The sequence below is a fragment of the Xiphias gladius genome, chromosome 21 (genome assembly GCF_016859285.1).
Source record: "Xiphias gladius isolate SHS-SW01 ecotype Sanya breed wild chromosome 21, ASM1685928v1, whole genome shotgun sequence".
NCBI lineage: Eukaryota > Metazoa > Chordata > Actinopteri > Istiophoriformes > Xiphiidae > Xiphias > Xiphias gladius.
Window position 1 is genome coordinate 19,216,615 of NC_053420.1, and position 15,173 is coordinate 19,231,787.

General features: G+C 42.1%; 2 protein-coding genes across 2 annotated transcripts; both read right to left on the reverse strand.

The window, feature by feature from the left end:
- Positions 1-792: 792 nt before the first annotated feature.
- Positions 793-6,037, reverse strand: LOC120783191 (calcium-binding and coiled-coil domain-containing protein 1-like). Its single transcript, XM_040115986.1, has 12 exons — positions 5,906-6,037; positions 5,672-5,774; positions 5,062-5,264; positions 4,662-4,874; positions 4,361-4,509; positions 4,208-4,277; positions 3,650-3,904; positions 3,417-3,542; positions 3,036-3,131; positions 2,139-2,375; positions 1,283-1,365; positions 793-890 (listed from the first exon to the last, which is right to left on the reverse strand). Exons 1-12 carry the CDS (start codon positions 6,035-6,037, stop codon positions 863-865), a joined length of 1,695 nt encoding a protein of 564 aa, XP_039971920.1. The 3' UTR covers positions 793-862.
- A 1,998-nt stretch (positions 6,038-8,035) lies between these two features.
- smug1 (single-strand-selective monofunctional uracil-DNA glycosylase 1) lies at positions 8,036-10,865 on the reverse strand. Its single transcript, XM_040115725.1, has 2 exons — positions 10,357-10,865; positions 8,036-9,517 (listed from the first exon to the last, which is right to left on the reverse strand). Exons 1-2 carry the CDS (start codon positions 10,687-10,689, stop codon positions 8,987-8,989), a joined length of 864 nt encoding a protein of 287 aa, XP_039971659.1. The 5' UTR covers positions 10,690-10,865; the 3' UTR covers positions 8,036-8,986.
- Between the last annotated feature and the right edge of the window lie 4,308 nt (positions 10,866-15,173).

Sequence of the window (15,173 nt, forward strand, 5' to 3'; positions counted from 1 at the left end):
CACACACACACACACACACACACACACACACACACACACACGGAGAGAGCGAGAGAGAGAGAGAGACACAAAGACTAGGCTGATCTGTTCTTGTTTTTACATTTTTCTGAAAAGTTAGTGCATTTTTTGCAAATTTGTTGCTTATTGTTTGCTCATTTGTTATTTGTTGTTGTCTTTCTTGTATTTTTATAAAGGCGCTTTTTGTTCTCAGACCTTCCAGTTGCCTAGTTGTCATCTTCTTTCTCGCCATCATTTTGAGCACTTTTACACGGAAAGCCCACACAAGTACAGTACTAGTCTTTTCAAGACTGCCATTGCATGCTTTGAATGTACAGTACTTCTGCTCTGTAGGACAATATAAAAAAAAATGGTAAATATCCCTTTAAAGGAATTCGCCCTCACATATTGTCACCAAAATACAGATGGCCATCAACATGTATTTATTATCATATTTTATCAAAGAACCCCATATGAAAGATACTCCTGGACAATTGGTGTCTGCCTATGAAAGTCTAAAAGAGAACATGCAGAGGAGAAGGATATGCAGACAAAAAATATGTTATTAGCACTTAATGTTCATCCTCAATTTTATTAATCCTAAAGCAGTAAGAAAACCACTAGCCACACTGATAAAAAAAAACAAATTCTGGAAACTTAAGACTTACAAGTTGTGCCACGCTTTCTTTGAATGCAGGCACCCATGAGGTAAAGGCTCTGTATCATGACCTTTGTGAAGGCAGTTTTCTACATGAACAGCCACAAAAACAACGAGCGAATGATCACAAAATGTTACTAGGTTTTCTTATGAATGTGCACTGCAGCGGTAAACAAGCAACCTGCCGTCCGGCCGTCCTTCTTTGTGTTACCACATGGGGGAGTCAGCCAGCTCACTACAGAGAGAAGGAGAATTGAAGGTCAAAATAATAAATAAATAAATAAAAAAGACAACACTGTTCGTAAACAAAAGTTAAGAAATCCCATGACTCTGCCACTGTTTATCTACTGCTGCTTATTTTATTGTTGCTGCTATTCTTACTTTTGATATTATCATGTTATTTCCGCTTTTATTTTCACTCTCTTGCCCTCTCTGTGTTCCCGCGGGAAAAGAAAGTGCCCAGTGAGTGAACGACAGCCTTTATATAACAGCAACCCGTCTGCCAGGAAGCCGAGCATGAAAGAAAGTCATCACATATTATCTTAGGGGAGGAGATCCCAGCCATGGAGGGAGGGGGGGGGGGGCTGGGTGTTTACTGTGTGACTGGTGGAAAGCCAGGTTTGTCACCTCAGGATGGGGTCGATGAGTTGTGGTTGGATCAGCCGCTTCCCTTCACCAGCTTGGGGCTCACAGGGCTGCCTCTTCTCATCCTGAGTTAAAAGGCGGAAGCACAGAAGGATGTAAACTGCAACTTTAGCTGTCGTTTAATAATATACAGACCCAAAACATTTGCGTGAAACCATTGACATTTGTGAGCGTTTGTACTTGTTAAGTCTGATGTTTAATATCTATGACATATCATTACTGAAATACAGCACAAGGTACAGTGCTTGTATTCATTTTCTTAGCATCTAAATATCTGAATGTATCTCTTAGCTGTACATCTTCAAATATAATCTGAATCCGATTTCAAAATAAAGTATAATAAATATAGATAACAAAACTCATAACTGAACAGGAAGATGTGGTTGCCGTCAAATTCAACTAAATAAAATATTACTTTTGTTTTCACACGTGTTAAAACTATGCAATTGTCTTAAAGAAATTCTTTTTTCAGCTAAGCTGTTATCACTTTGAGGAAAATCAAAATCAGAGATAATAATTTTGTTTGACCCTCTTTTAAACCATCTGTGGGTTTCTGTGAAGTTGAAATCTTCGGTGCCTCTGATCTACAAGCCTCTTTTAAACCTGATCCAACAAGATAAAAACACTGTCATGACATGTCGATTGCTGACATGTTTCTACGAGTCAGCCTTCGACGCAGGTACCGCCAATGGAGCTGTAGAAAAAACTCGCAGGACGGGGGGAGCTTAAGGACTCCATCGGGAAACTAGTCAAATATTTGCCCACTCAGGTCTGTTAGCTCCGAAAAGCAGGTGGTGTTAATTCTTGTTTGGTTTTTCGTGTGAGTAGGACGGCATACCTGTGTGTCGGAGGCTGGTGTGTCTTCTTCGCTCTGGATGTGTGTCTCAGCTGGGATCTCGGCTCTGCTGGAACGTTCCAGTCGAGGGGACAGGAAAAGAGGTGAACAGACTGATCTCGGGGAGGCTGAGGAAGCGTCCTCGTCATCCTCAGAGGAAGAGTCAGGAGCCGATTGAGCTAGTATATGTGGCGCAGTCCCCAGCCTTTGCTCTAACTGACGGATGTAGGTCACCAGGTCCTTCAAGTGTCCGATTTCAAACCCACAGATTTGAAGATTTGAAGAAAAATAAGAGCAAGACAAGAAGAAAGAAGAACTGAATAGACTGAGTATAATGGAGTGATTTCCGATGTAAACAGAAATATATTACAGTGATATTGTCGTCTCATTTTTCGAGTCTATGAAAGTTTGTTGAGGGTATTGTGTGATTTGTGTTACATGTTGACTGTAAATCTGGAAAGTTCAGACTCACAATTTCATGTACTATTTGACAAGGTCACCCCAAGTCTGTGCACCTGTTCTTGGACCCCAGTATACCTGCTTGCAGGTCTAGTTATTTATTTATTTCCCTCTCTTTTCTCAATTTCTTTTGGTTTTGTTATGAGCATTTTCTGTTTCATGGAGAAACAATAAAGAATAATAATGGGGGAAAGGAAGACGACCAGGAAAATATTATCTAAACTGTGTTCATGCACGTTCACATTTGACAGGGGTCAGTGCATCAGATATAGTAACAGTGCAGACACTCCAAACGTGTAACTGGAAAGAGCTACAGAGGAAATTGTGATCAAAATAGCTGATGGGCTGATATATTCTGGTAGGGTAAGAACAACCCTCTTATGAAGGAATATGTTAGAATCGAACTTTCGCTGGATATGTGGTCTGGTGTGAAATCCGTGCCTGTTTCTGAAGCTTCTGCTCCTCTCTCTCTGTCCGGGCTTTCCTCAGACTGGCCTTCAGCTCCTGCAGCTCTCGCTTGGCATCAATCAGCAGCACCTGCAGGGGGCAGCAGCATTATACTCAGACCATCTGAACAACACACAACTGACCTGGCTTGTCATCTTTTCTGCTGTTGATCAAATGACGGTGAGAAGAAATGTTCACTCACTGTTCACAGAGGGTTTTGTTTGTTTCTTTTTTTCCTGGTGTGGTTCTCTAGTATCCAAAATGTAATCTGAGCAACCGATGGCGCAGCTTTGCAGCACCCGAGCAGTTATATTTAGAGCTGAATGTGTTTGTGTATTATATTAAAGTGAAGGGAATGTATTTTGATTCACTTACCCGATTGCAGTCTCTCTCTCTCCCAAGCTCAACTTCTAGTTTCTCCCTCTCCATCCTCTCCTCCTGGAGCCAGTCCTCCGTCCTCTGCACCTCACAACTCAGCTCTTGCAATTTCTTTTTGTCAGTCTGCATGAAAACGAAGAAACAAAGAAACATAAGAGCAAGTCTCACAACAAGCCCACACTGACATATTTACTATGCATGTGCAGGACCAGGTTCTGCCGTATCCTCACTTCTACTGCATGTCTGTAAGCTTCTCTCTCTAGAGCCCAGTTGGCCCGCTCCTCCCTGAAGACCAGGTTCTCCTCGGACAGCTGCAGGGTGAGCTGGGCCACTTGCAGCCGGGCTTGGTGCAGCTCGGCATGGGTATTGGCCTGACGCGTGCCCAGGTCCCTCAGTTCCTTGCGCAGGCTCTCGGTGACATGCTCACTAGCATCCAGACGGTCCTGCAGCCCTCGCACCTCCGCCAGACCGGCCTCATTCTCCACCTGAAGAAAGGCAACAGGAGAAGATAAGTACATATATAGCAACAGGGGACAGAAATGTTTTAACAATTCTGGACTGATATAGCCATAAGGAGGAACAGGAAACTTCTCAAGTTCTGCATCTGAGTTATGCGATTACAATGTTCTTACTCCCCCTGCTGATAAGATGACACCTAAACATCTAAATCTGGCCTGGTTCCAGTAAGTTGTTGAGTCCTTACTGGAACGTTACAGACCAGTGTGCTCTCTATCCCCCTTTCAAGCAATATGTGTGTCAGAGGAGAAGAAGAAGCATCAACCGGTAACCTGAAGAGCCTTTCTCTTTTCCTCATCGTGTTTCATTTGACTGGACATTTTCTTCACTCTCTCCTTCAGCCTGTGGTGAGCAGGGATAGCAAATAGGGTTAGTTTTAGGATCCAGGGACTAGATAGACCAAGACAGATGTTTCAAACACTTGCCTTTCCAGTTCCACGTTTCCATCTTTCTCCCTGTCACTCAGAACTTTGACATCGTCCTCCAGGTCTTTGATTCGCTGCTGACTCTCAGCCTTGTCAGCCTTAAGTTTACACCATTCAGAGGTCAGAGTTTCCTGACTATACTTCACATTCTTTTAGGGTTGTGGAGAGAAGAAAAATGATCTGAGATTCTTTTTCCATTAACCAGAAACCTATTATGAGCCATCAATGAGATTCAGCTCTTTTTTGGAGGTAAAAAAGAAAGTGCTACACCGGCCAGTCCGGCAGCATGACCTATCCATACCTGGTGTTTTCCCTCCATCTTCTTCAACATGTCGCAGTTGTGCTTCAGGTTGTCTCTAAGCTCTGAGATCTCCTCCTTCATTGCTTCTCTTTCACTCTCCCACTCCATCCTTGCTTTTTCGCTGCTCTCTTTCTCATCCTCTGTGTCCTTTTTGGCCAGGTCCAGAGCCTGCTGTAAATCGGCTTGTTTTTTCAAGCATTCTTCCAGTCGGCTCTGTTCACAAAAGGGAGGGAAAGCAGGGAGGTTTGCATCATTTATTGTTAAAAAAAAGGAAGATAGACCCAGCTGATTTATATCTCACAATAGTTACTCTGTTATTCTGTCAAATATCCCAGTTCTCATTTATCACGATAGAGAAAAGAGTTGCTTATCTGGAACGGTTCAACGCAGAGCATCCCACCTGCAGCAGCTGGGCCCTGGGGATGACCAGGAGCAGCTCTTCCCCTCCGTCCTCCTCATCTTGTTCCTCTTTCAGAGTCTCCAGCTCCTCCAGCGGTTTGGGAGCACAGAAAGTGAAGGGTCGACTACAGGCACACACCTCTCCCTTCTTATCTACATACACAAACTGGAACTCCACGGTACTGGGACGGGGCAGGTAACATGCTGTATCGAGCAGACATTTCTTGTTATATTTTAGTCATTCTTTTTTCTTTTTCTGCTTTAGAAATGAGCAAAAAGTCACACCTCAAAGACACCTCAAATTCTCAAAAATGGCCACACTAAGTCAGACTCTGTGTTGTTCTGAATTGCTGTGTGTGATATATTAAAAAACCTTTGTCCCAAGAACTTAGCAGCCAACGAATATCTCGTTTTGGCTGAACTCCAGTGGTTAAACTTCTCACCTTTGCTGCAGTGATATCGATGTGTACTCAGGGGAGTTTCAGTACACCATGACACCACTGTTGGTTACAGGTGCAACACGGCACGCCTCAGACCACACCAAACCATCAGTGATGCTGGACGTAATATTTGTTATTTTTTTATTTTTTTATATTTGGCTGAATTCTTACCGTGGAAAATTGCACAGCAGTTTACACTGGTTCCCTCAGTGTAGCCTTCACCAACAAGAGCCCATGTATATGTGTAATACTGTTTCACTGAAGACCAGCCCATCTGTGGCAGGATAGCACACACATTTTAAGCCACAAACCATAGAAATGTGCATCCCAATCACTATTGAGACACAGCACTTATTTTGCTAATACAAATGTTGAGACGTTCTCCGTTTTACTGTGTGAACGTACCTCAAAAATCCCTATCCAGTCACTGCTGCTCCACTGATGTTCAGAGGTCAGACTGTAGTGGCACTCCACTCTGGTTTGGGGGAAGTACAGTTGCCCCACATTTCGAAACACCACTGTGGACTGTTTATCCATGGTAATAGGAGGCTGTGAGGAAAAGATACGAAGATCCAGTGAAACGTGCTCCAGTTTCAGTCTGGAGGCGAACAGCTGATGAAAGCCGATAGCAGAGTCAGTTTAGGAAGGCAGCATGGTCATAACACCAGTTGCCTATGGCCCCACAGTATGTTTATAAACAACAGGCTCGTATACCTCCTGAGCACTGAGGTTATACCATGCAATCTATGAAAAAATAGAGATGTAGCTCTGAACACTGTGTGAGGATGCATCTTTTTGAAATCATTTCCACAATAAAAATGATCAACAATTAATCTACATCACAAATTATATCAGAATCAGAAAAGGTAGTCCTTAGCCAACTCATAGCTCCACTTTATATTCCAGTACAGAAACAGTGATTTTTGTTTTACGATCTTTTATTGCATTCCTGAAAACAACAAACCAGACATCATAAATACTTTCATAAATAAATGGCTTTAACACAAATAAAATGGCCAATTTTAAACAAAATTTGCAATTAAGTAATAATTTCTTCTTAAATGACATTTCCATATCATCCTTATTGTTTTTATTCACAAGTCTACAGAAGAATCTTGCCTTTTGTTATTGATCTTGTTAAGTGCAGTTCTATCTGCTATAATTAAGTAATTATGGTTTTCTAAGAACAGTTAATAATTGTATGCTAGGATTTAATGAACTCTGTGCTGTCAATGATTTAAATCTTACCTTATTCTGTTGAGAAATGAATGTAACGTCTTTCAGCTACCTCCTGAAGTACAGGGCTTCTCATCAATCCGTAGACAGTGATGAGCAATCCTGTCAGGTGCAAGAGTTTCACAACATCGCCGGAACCTTGTGGACCCCAAGTAAAATTAGTGATGCTGGGGGACTCATGGGAGACGCAGTTCATGAGTACACAGCTCATCAGAAGGCAAGGAAATGCTACGGACTTCAACTCCCATCAGTTAAAACAGTTGCAGGACACAGGATCTGCTGCTGGTAGTTGTTGATCATTGTAATTCTTAGTAGAAGCAGAGGAGGGGGTTTGGACGGGGGGGCGTTATCAGCAGTATTGTGTGTGAAACCCATCAGCCACTGCTATATTTCTGTAATTTACAGCCTATAAAAGTAATAGTCTCTAAGCCTTTTTATTTTTATTTTTTTTATTAATCATAGATTAGCTGTGACTGTGTAAGAATCGTGGTCCCTCTTGTGACCACTCGATGGCAGTGTAGTTTTAGCACAAACCCACATTCAACAAGTGAGTGATGGTTTTGGTGTGTTTGGGGATTCACATGGTCAAAAGTGAAAATCCAAAATCACAAAGACCGAGCCGTGAACATTTTCCACGGCGGACAACCTGACAAGCTGACACTGACAACAACACCGTTTTATCAGTGCAGTGAAACTGGTGTAGGCTGCAGAGTGGGAATACCGTGGTGACGCCAAATGGTGGACACGACATCCCCAGGAGCCTGGTGATGAAGTTTTACGCTATTTTTTATGTTGCTTTACAGTAAAGTACTTGCTCTCAAGTCCATCTTCCATCCCACTAACATTACTGCATGACACCTCACCTCCATGTGGCGTTGGTGGAAAATGTTCTTTTTATTCCTGCTTGCGGTTGTGGGCAGGAAATAGCTGCTGGGAGAAAAAGCTTTCGAAGGTCTCTGTTCATTTTGTTATATCTCTCAGTCAAGCTCAGTGCTCCAACATGCAGACTTAGAAACCACAGAGGCTTAAATAATCTGCTGGAATTTCTGATAAATCAAACACTAAAGGACTGTGGCTCCAGGGCGGGCAGTGTTGGTCGGCTGACGAAGCAGAGCAGCAGAAATTTTGACTTTTCATAGCAGGAAAAGTACAAGGGTTACTGATAACATTAACAATAGCTCCATTATATTCAAGTGTCCCAGTAAGGCATGACAATGTGACAGTGATCCAGCATGTACAATATTAATACCCTGAAAATGAAGCGGCTAAATTTAACTCAGCCATAATTTGATTCTCCTAAACTGTGACTTGTTTTCATCAAAAAGTGAAAATATCCACTTGTCCAACTCTTCACTTCGTGACAGGAGCTTTACTTAGCATGCTAACATTTTGCATGATTCAGCAACATGCTAAATGTTAGCATATTACCATGCTAAATATCAGCCTTTGTTGTTAGTAAGCCCTCACCTTTGGAGTGCCAGAGGCAGAATATTATCTCTTATGTCATTATTCTCTATCTATTTTAACCGGAAACTCTGCATTTCAAGAACCCAGAAATATGCAGGATTGGTAAAATTGTGGAAAAAACGAAGTGTGTAAATGAATAAAATACACTTTCAAAATACATGACAATTAAAAGGAGAACTTTAAAAAGAATACAAAAGAATAGTCCTCTGCAGAAGTCTAGCACAAACAATATGTACAACTGAATTATTACAAAATACTCTTTGTAATGGTTAGAGGCCTTTTCTATACCAATCAAATGTCACCAATTCTAGTAATGAATTAAAATTGTGATTTTGAATGAGAAGCAAATAACAACTTTGGTGGACATTGATTTGATATCAGCCTTTGACAAGGCTGAACATACTCACATACTCATTTCATGTATAGGCCTTTTCCCAAAATACCGTTTTAACAAGTTTGATCAATGGGTTTTCCTGACAAAAACAGGAATAACAAACACCCAGAGTTTATGCTTTGGATATAAAGCACCTTATAGTGACATTAGTTGTTACATGCTCCATCCACTGATGTGTGAAGAAAACCATCTCAAAATGAACAGAGAGACGTTTACAGTAGAATAAAATATACAGCTGCTGAGCAGATGTGTTTACAGCATTAGTGTACTTCAAGCTCTTCTCGGAGCGGTTTGCTGCAGTTGTCAGCGAAGCTGGAAATGTTTGCTCAGATACAGACACACTCACTGATGTGAGGGAAAATGTGAGCCTGGAGTTGGGTCTGATTAGCTCATATCTCGTTCAGCAGTGACATGACACCCAGTTCTGCCAGTTTGGCTTTGGCTACTTCCTCCCAGCCCTTATTGGCTAGTGGGTTCCTTGGCGACGGATGCATGATGCCCTCGACTCGCACACTGACATCAGCAGCGGAGAGAGCTCGCCGCGCCCGCTGCTCTGCCACCCTTCCAACCCCGATCACCATGGAGACGCCCAGTGCCTCCACCGCCTGGCACAGTGCAATGTCACACAGGCGCAGGAGCGCCTCCCGCTCAGCTGCGGGCAGCTCAGGGGGGGTTAAATTCTTCCCGCTGGCACTCATGAAAATCAGCGGGCAAAGGTTGTGCACAAAGCAGTGGCGGAAGAACTGCACTGGTTCACCACACAACCTTCTGAAGAGGCCCCAAAAACGTGCACCGCTCACTTCACTCTGAGTACAGGCCAGTCCTGTGATCCGTCGCTTTGGATGCTCGTCATGAGGATGACCGACCTCACCTGTGATCTTCAGCCAATCAACCACTGACTTCACTTCACCAAAGGGGACCTGTGCAAAGAAAAGTAGATCACTTAAGCTCTTCTGAACTCATCACGGCCACAGCCTTGACAGTTACACTGCAGTGAAGCTAGATTACATGAGTTTGAACAAGTCCAAAATTTAAGTTTGTTAGAAGCGACCAGTCCATGAACATCCGGTGGGGAAAACTGGGAAAATATCGATTATACTGGGTGTGCTAGGGAGCTCACGTGCACAAGAAAAGCAGCATCGGCAAACATAAACTACAATATAAACATTTATTTATGAGGGCATCACTCCCTCATAAACAAATTTAAATTTCGCAACATTTTACACACGGAGAGATTCACCCGATAGGGGGCCATGTGGCAAAAATGAGCCGAGGGCCCCATTTGATCACATTAAACACAAATTTATAAAGGAATATGTCACATGTTCATTGTAATACTCCGACCCTGCACAGGACAGGTAGTCAAGACAGGTAATAATGCTGGATCCACCTGCCTCAATGGCCTTGATTTCAGCTCATTTTAGATGCATAATGCCTTTTCAGGGTACTATCACTGTCATCTGGCTCGATGATCCTATGATAAATTATAAAGAGCAAAAGGAAAGCACACGCCTGTTCCTACAAAGTGCGAGTAGACCTTGCAGACCTCAAAAGGACAGGGAATGGCGATTGTTTTCAGGTAAGGCAAGTCTGTCCCAGTTAGGAGCAAGGCTGGATGTTGTGTGGATTACCCTGGGCACAGGCCAGCTGTGCGTAAGCAGTGCGTTACTACCAAAAGGATCCGTGCTCCTGTGCCGATCGACCCGTTTTAACATGCTAAATGAAAGAGAACGCACATGTGTCCGGATGCATTGCTCACCCCAGTCTGTGCCATGCCGAAAGGTCCGGGGTTCATCCCCAAAAACAGGATCCTTTGTCCGCCCCGACAGTACTTCTCCACGTAGCAGCGGTGCGTGTCCCAGGCGTACTCCAGCGGGTTGTAGATGTACCGGACGGGCTCGCCGAAGGTGAGCCGGCGGAGGTGGGTGTTCAGCTCCAGCTCAACCTGCAGGAACCTGAGCGAGGGGGTCACGTTCACCTGCGGTACCGGTTTAAACCCCTGCTCCTTTGATTCACCCAAATCCAAATCCTGCTCTCCATCCCCAGCGGCGAGCTTACCCGGTTCCTGTGCAGCGGTGTTGTCATCTAACATTTTTGACTGCGGGCGTTTGAAACGACTTCCGGCTCGTCAGGGTGCAAACGTAGCATTAGCGGTACGTTTTGCCAGCTTCGATAGTTTTGACACTGACTGGCCTCAGAGCTGAAGGCTTCTACGGCTCAGGGTTTTTGGTAAACAAGGAATTCCTCCGCCATTCGGTGTCTTCTTCCTCTGTGTCTTCCTGTGCATTCAAAGCGGCTGCTGCCCTCTACAGCAACACTGGTGTTATTACAGCTTAGAACCGCGGATATTGAGTGTACTGTGGGTAGCAAGGTGCTGTGCATGTCAGCAATGTCTTGTGTGTGTGGTACTTGGACTATCCACTAAGTTGGGCTGACCAGAGCAGCCACGGGCTCAGGGGACACTGTGGTGTGTCATGAGGGCCAAAACTGAAGCTTAAGTCTTACCTGGGCACATCAATATATATATATATCCTGGTTTTTTTAAGTAGAGATCAGACAACTGCAGCTGATTCAGAACGCTGCTGCACGAGTCCTCACTAAGACCAAGAAAGTGGATCATATCACTCCAGTTCTCAGATCTTTACGGTGGCTTCCAGACTGTCAGAGAAGTGATTTCAAAACACTGCTGTTGGTTTATAAAGCACTGAATGGTTTAGGGCCAAAATTAATTTCTGATCTGCTGCTACGTTATGAACCCTACTGACCCCTTAGGTCGTCTGGGATCAGGTCTGCTCTCTGTTCCCAGTGTGTAAGTGTTTTGCTCCAAATATCTGGAGCAAACTCCCAGAGACCTCAGTTCTTTAAAATCAAAGCTGAAGACTTTTCTATTTGCCACTGCCTTTCATTAAATCAAATAATTACTCATCTCTTACACTGCACTGTGACTTTTACTTTTTTGAATTTTTTAATTCTGTTTAACTGTTTTTAATTTACATCCTTATGCTGTTTTGTATTGTCTAATGTTGCTCTTACATTTGGTTCTGATGTCTTTTATGTTTTTACGTAAAGTACCTTGAGTTACCTTGTTGTTGAAATGTGCTATACAAATAAACTTGCCTTGCTTTGCTTTGCCTTGCCTGGCGAGTTTCAGCTCCAAAGGTTGTTGGAGAACACTTGAACTTAGTCATAGATCCAAAGCATAACAAATGGTACAAAGGGTCCTATCTTTGGGACGTATAAGCAGAGAGCTTGAGTTGATTTTTGCTGACTCCTTGAAGTTCTGTGGCTTAAAGACTCTGGCTTGATATTGTGACAGCCTTGTCATGCAAGAGCACCCCTCTGAAATGCATCCCATTGGGACTCCTCTACATAGTTGGGCTGTTGGGAGCATCCAGCCTATTCAGCTTGTGCTTAAAAGGCACAAGCAGTCAGCACTCCCCACAATACAATTAAAGATTTCTGCAGGTTGAAATGAAAGAGTTAGTAATCAGTTAGTAACCCAGCCTTGGCCATCTTAAAATCACTGAGCGGCTCTTTGGGCTTTTCCTAACATCCTTGACTACAGGTGGTGCCCATTCACATGATAATTATGATCCATCCATACCTCTCACTGAGCAAACGTCCTGATGAATCTTTTCAACCATCAAATGGTTAATGTTGTGAAATCTGGGTCAGCATTGATGAGTAAAGTAAAAGTGAAAGGGAGGTGTTAGTGCTACACTGAGCCTACCTTGCTGCAGGAGTAATCCATTTAAAATACAAGCCCACTCATGCATTTGTTATTAAAATATTTGAGTGTCAGGGCTTTAAATTGGAATGGCTGAAGCAGGATTTACAAAACGCACTCACAACAGAAAATCCCATCTTCTGCCTATAATGCTGTCTCCACTTCTCTACTTAAGTGTGTGAATTGAATAACATAAAAATAAGGCGAACACGTCCAGTAAGCATACAGAGGTCCTTTACAAATTCTTTTATTTCAGCATAATAGTAAGAAGCCTCTCCTCTGATTTTCATACAGTTGAAACTAATTGGATCACAAGGGTACATATTAGTTAGCCCATTTTACAATAATAATTGTAACATTTTTTTTAGGAAGTTATTCTTATGCACTCATTTTCCTACACAAAATAATCAATATCAAGATCCTATCTTAACTGAGGACCATAACTCTGCATGCAAGACTAATAAAGAAAACAACTAATCTGTGATAGCTACTGTTATGCTGTTGTTCATCTAATACCATTATCAATATAATTTACTACAAATACCAGGGACTTTGTATAAGAAAGAAAACATTTTCTTGTGGTACTACTGCCTCTAATGTTAAAATTACTGAACATACTGGGCTCTCAACTGTACTGATCCAAATTGTTCTGTCCACTTTCTGTGTCAAGTTGAGGAGAAATAGGCTTTTTCTAAAACCTAAAATCTAGTACGGTCTGAAGGAAAAAATATCCATCTCTCTTTTTTGTCTTTTTTTTCCTTTCACTCCAGTGTTTACAATATCATCAGAATAAAAAAAAGGTCCTTGAAACAATCATCAAAATGTGATGAGAAATTCTCAGGCAAATAAATCCTTTGATCTGTCTGAAAAATTAAACCTCAATCTTATTAACAAAGGATCTGAGACTCAAGGATTCTATTGCATTTTAACAATGAGACTGATAATACTAAAAACAACAGATGACAAAAAGGTATTAACAAGTGACATCAACCATATACTGTATTGCCCTTTAGCCATTTTCAGTATGTGCTCATGCCAGCAGTATCCCTTCCAGATTTGGAATAGTGTTTCCAGAGCAAGTTAATGCATTTCTCAAACTTGGCCCCTTTGCTGACCCTGGGGTTTACTTTATCCTTTCAAGTCACTTAAAACCAAATCCCCTCTTTGTGCACATCTACACTGTCACACAACTTTGTCTTGATATCAGCGGACCATTTAAAGAAATCTTCCTGATGATACTTTTGGTTATTATTTAAAAAAACAAAAACAAAACCCAACATCTGTTCATCCTACAAATCAAAGACCAGATGAAGCACTCTGGGATTCAATCTCCACATTCAGTCTTACCTGGACCTTAAAAAAAAAAAAAAAAAAAAACTTTCAGCTCAGTGTGATTCAAATCAGACTGCAGTGCCATGAAATCACCCCTGAATTTTTTCAGCCATCTGTTTCTCGCTGTGGCTTCAAAGAACAGTTGTGATGTCTTGATATGCACATGTATGTTCAGCCTTGTGGACCAATCCTCCCACCCAGCACGGATTTCTGGGTAAAAACAGCATGGTTAGGACAGTGCTGTCACTAACTCACCAGTCACAGAAAGGATCAAGTTTGAGAAATTTTTGAACAGGCAGCACAGTGGCTCTGATCAACCGTCTCTCTGCTGTCTGGCCTTTTAGACTTCCACACAGTATGATCAAAGTTCATCATAGGTAAAAGAAATCGTTCGTTACAATATCATTTAGTACTACAATGATTATTTGTGTATCCGCACTTACTTAAGGCTAAACCCAATGACATGACAGACATCCATTATTACACACCAACCACATAATATTTGGATAAAAAGGCAATTGTTAGTGTGAAGCAGAGTCAAGCACGTGTTGATTCTGCTATGGCCTGCGACCAGCCAAAGCACTGAAGTGGGAAACAATTTAGCACTACTGACTTCTCACAAGGACTGTCAAACTCCCAGGGGCTCCTTTAGGATTATATACTGTGTTACACTGTACTCAGTAACAACGACCCAAAATATTCACTACCATCATCAAGACAACCTCTCGACAGGAGAACACGTTAGTCTGTTTTAGCATGACTGAAGCCATCAACATTCTGTAACTGTGACAGCTTTAGGATAAAAAAAACACACCATGATGATGAAAAGCTGTCACGTCTCAGTAAATACATCTGATCCACAATAATAAACAGTTGAGAAAAAGGCAAATGAAAAAAAAAAACAAAAAAAACAAAAACAAAAAGAAACACACTAAGGCCACAAGATTTTGTATACCCCCACTAATCTCACAATGTGAGAATCTGTACAACAACATAATGGGACTTCAAGTTGCCGACCTGCACTATTTTAGACCAGGATCTACAGACAGAGCTGGGAGAGAGAGTTTTCTGCTAAGTACTGGAGATCTCTGTATATATACTGAAAATATATACAGCCGTACGTACAACAGCATAACTCAAGAGGAGGACTTGCTAAGGCTGCCATCCTGTGCCATTTCCTGAGTCATCAGCATGTAAAACACGACACAGAACACGGGGTACACAGGTGATACTCCTATGACCCGACCTTTCATGTCTGACACACAACTAGTCAACTGCAGGTTGCCCTCTCATCATCCACATCTTGGAAGTCCTGGTTTACAGTTATGAAGCACTGTCTGATATTACTTATTTTTTCATATATATATATATAAACACACTCAATGTTCCTCAGGTTTCCTCAGGATATCACTGAAACAGTGGCAACAGACTGTATTTGAACCAAATTCAAATTTTCTGTTTCTTTTTGGCCCATTTTGTGCATTAAAAAAAAAAAAAAAAAAAAAAAAAAACCAACA

Bases quoted from the DNA above. Each gene is read 5' to 3' on its own strand.
- smug1 (XM_040115725.1), bottom strand. From the start codon at position 10,689: ATGTTAGATGACAACACCGCTGCACAGGAACCGGGTAAGCTCGCCGCT. The intron at 9,518-10,356 runs GTGAGCAATGCA...TTCTTTGCACAG, and splicing joins TCGGCATGGCACAGACTGGG to GTCCCCTTTGGTGAAGTGAA.
- LOC120783191 (XM_040115986.1), bottom strand. From the start codon at position 6,037: ATGGATAAACAGTCCACAGTGGTGTTTCGAAATGTGGGGCAACTGTAC. The intron at 5,265-5,671 runs GTAAGAATTCAG...TGCTCGATACAG, and splicing joins CTGCTGTGCAATTTTCCACG to CATGTTACCTGCCCCGTCCC. The intron at 3,132-3,416 runs GTAAGTGAATCA...TGCCCCCTGCAG, and splicing joins GAGAGAGAGACTGCAATCGG to GTGCTGCTGATTGATGCCAA.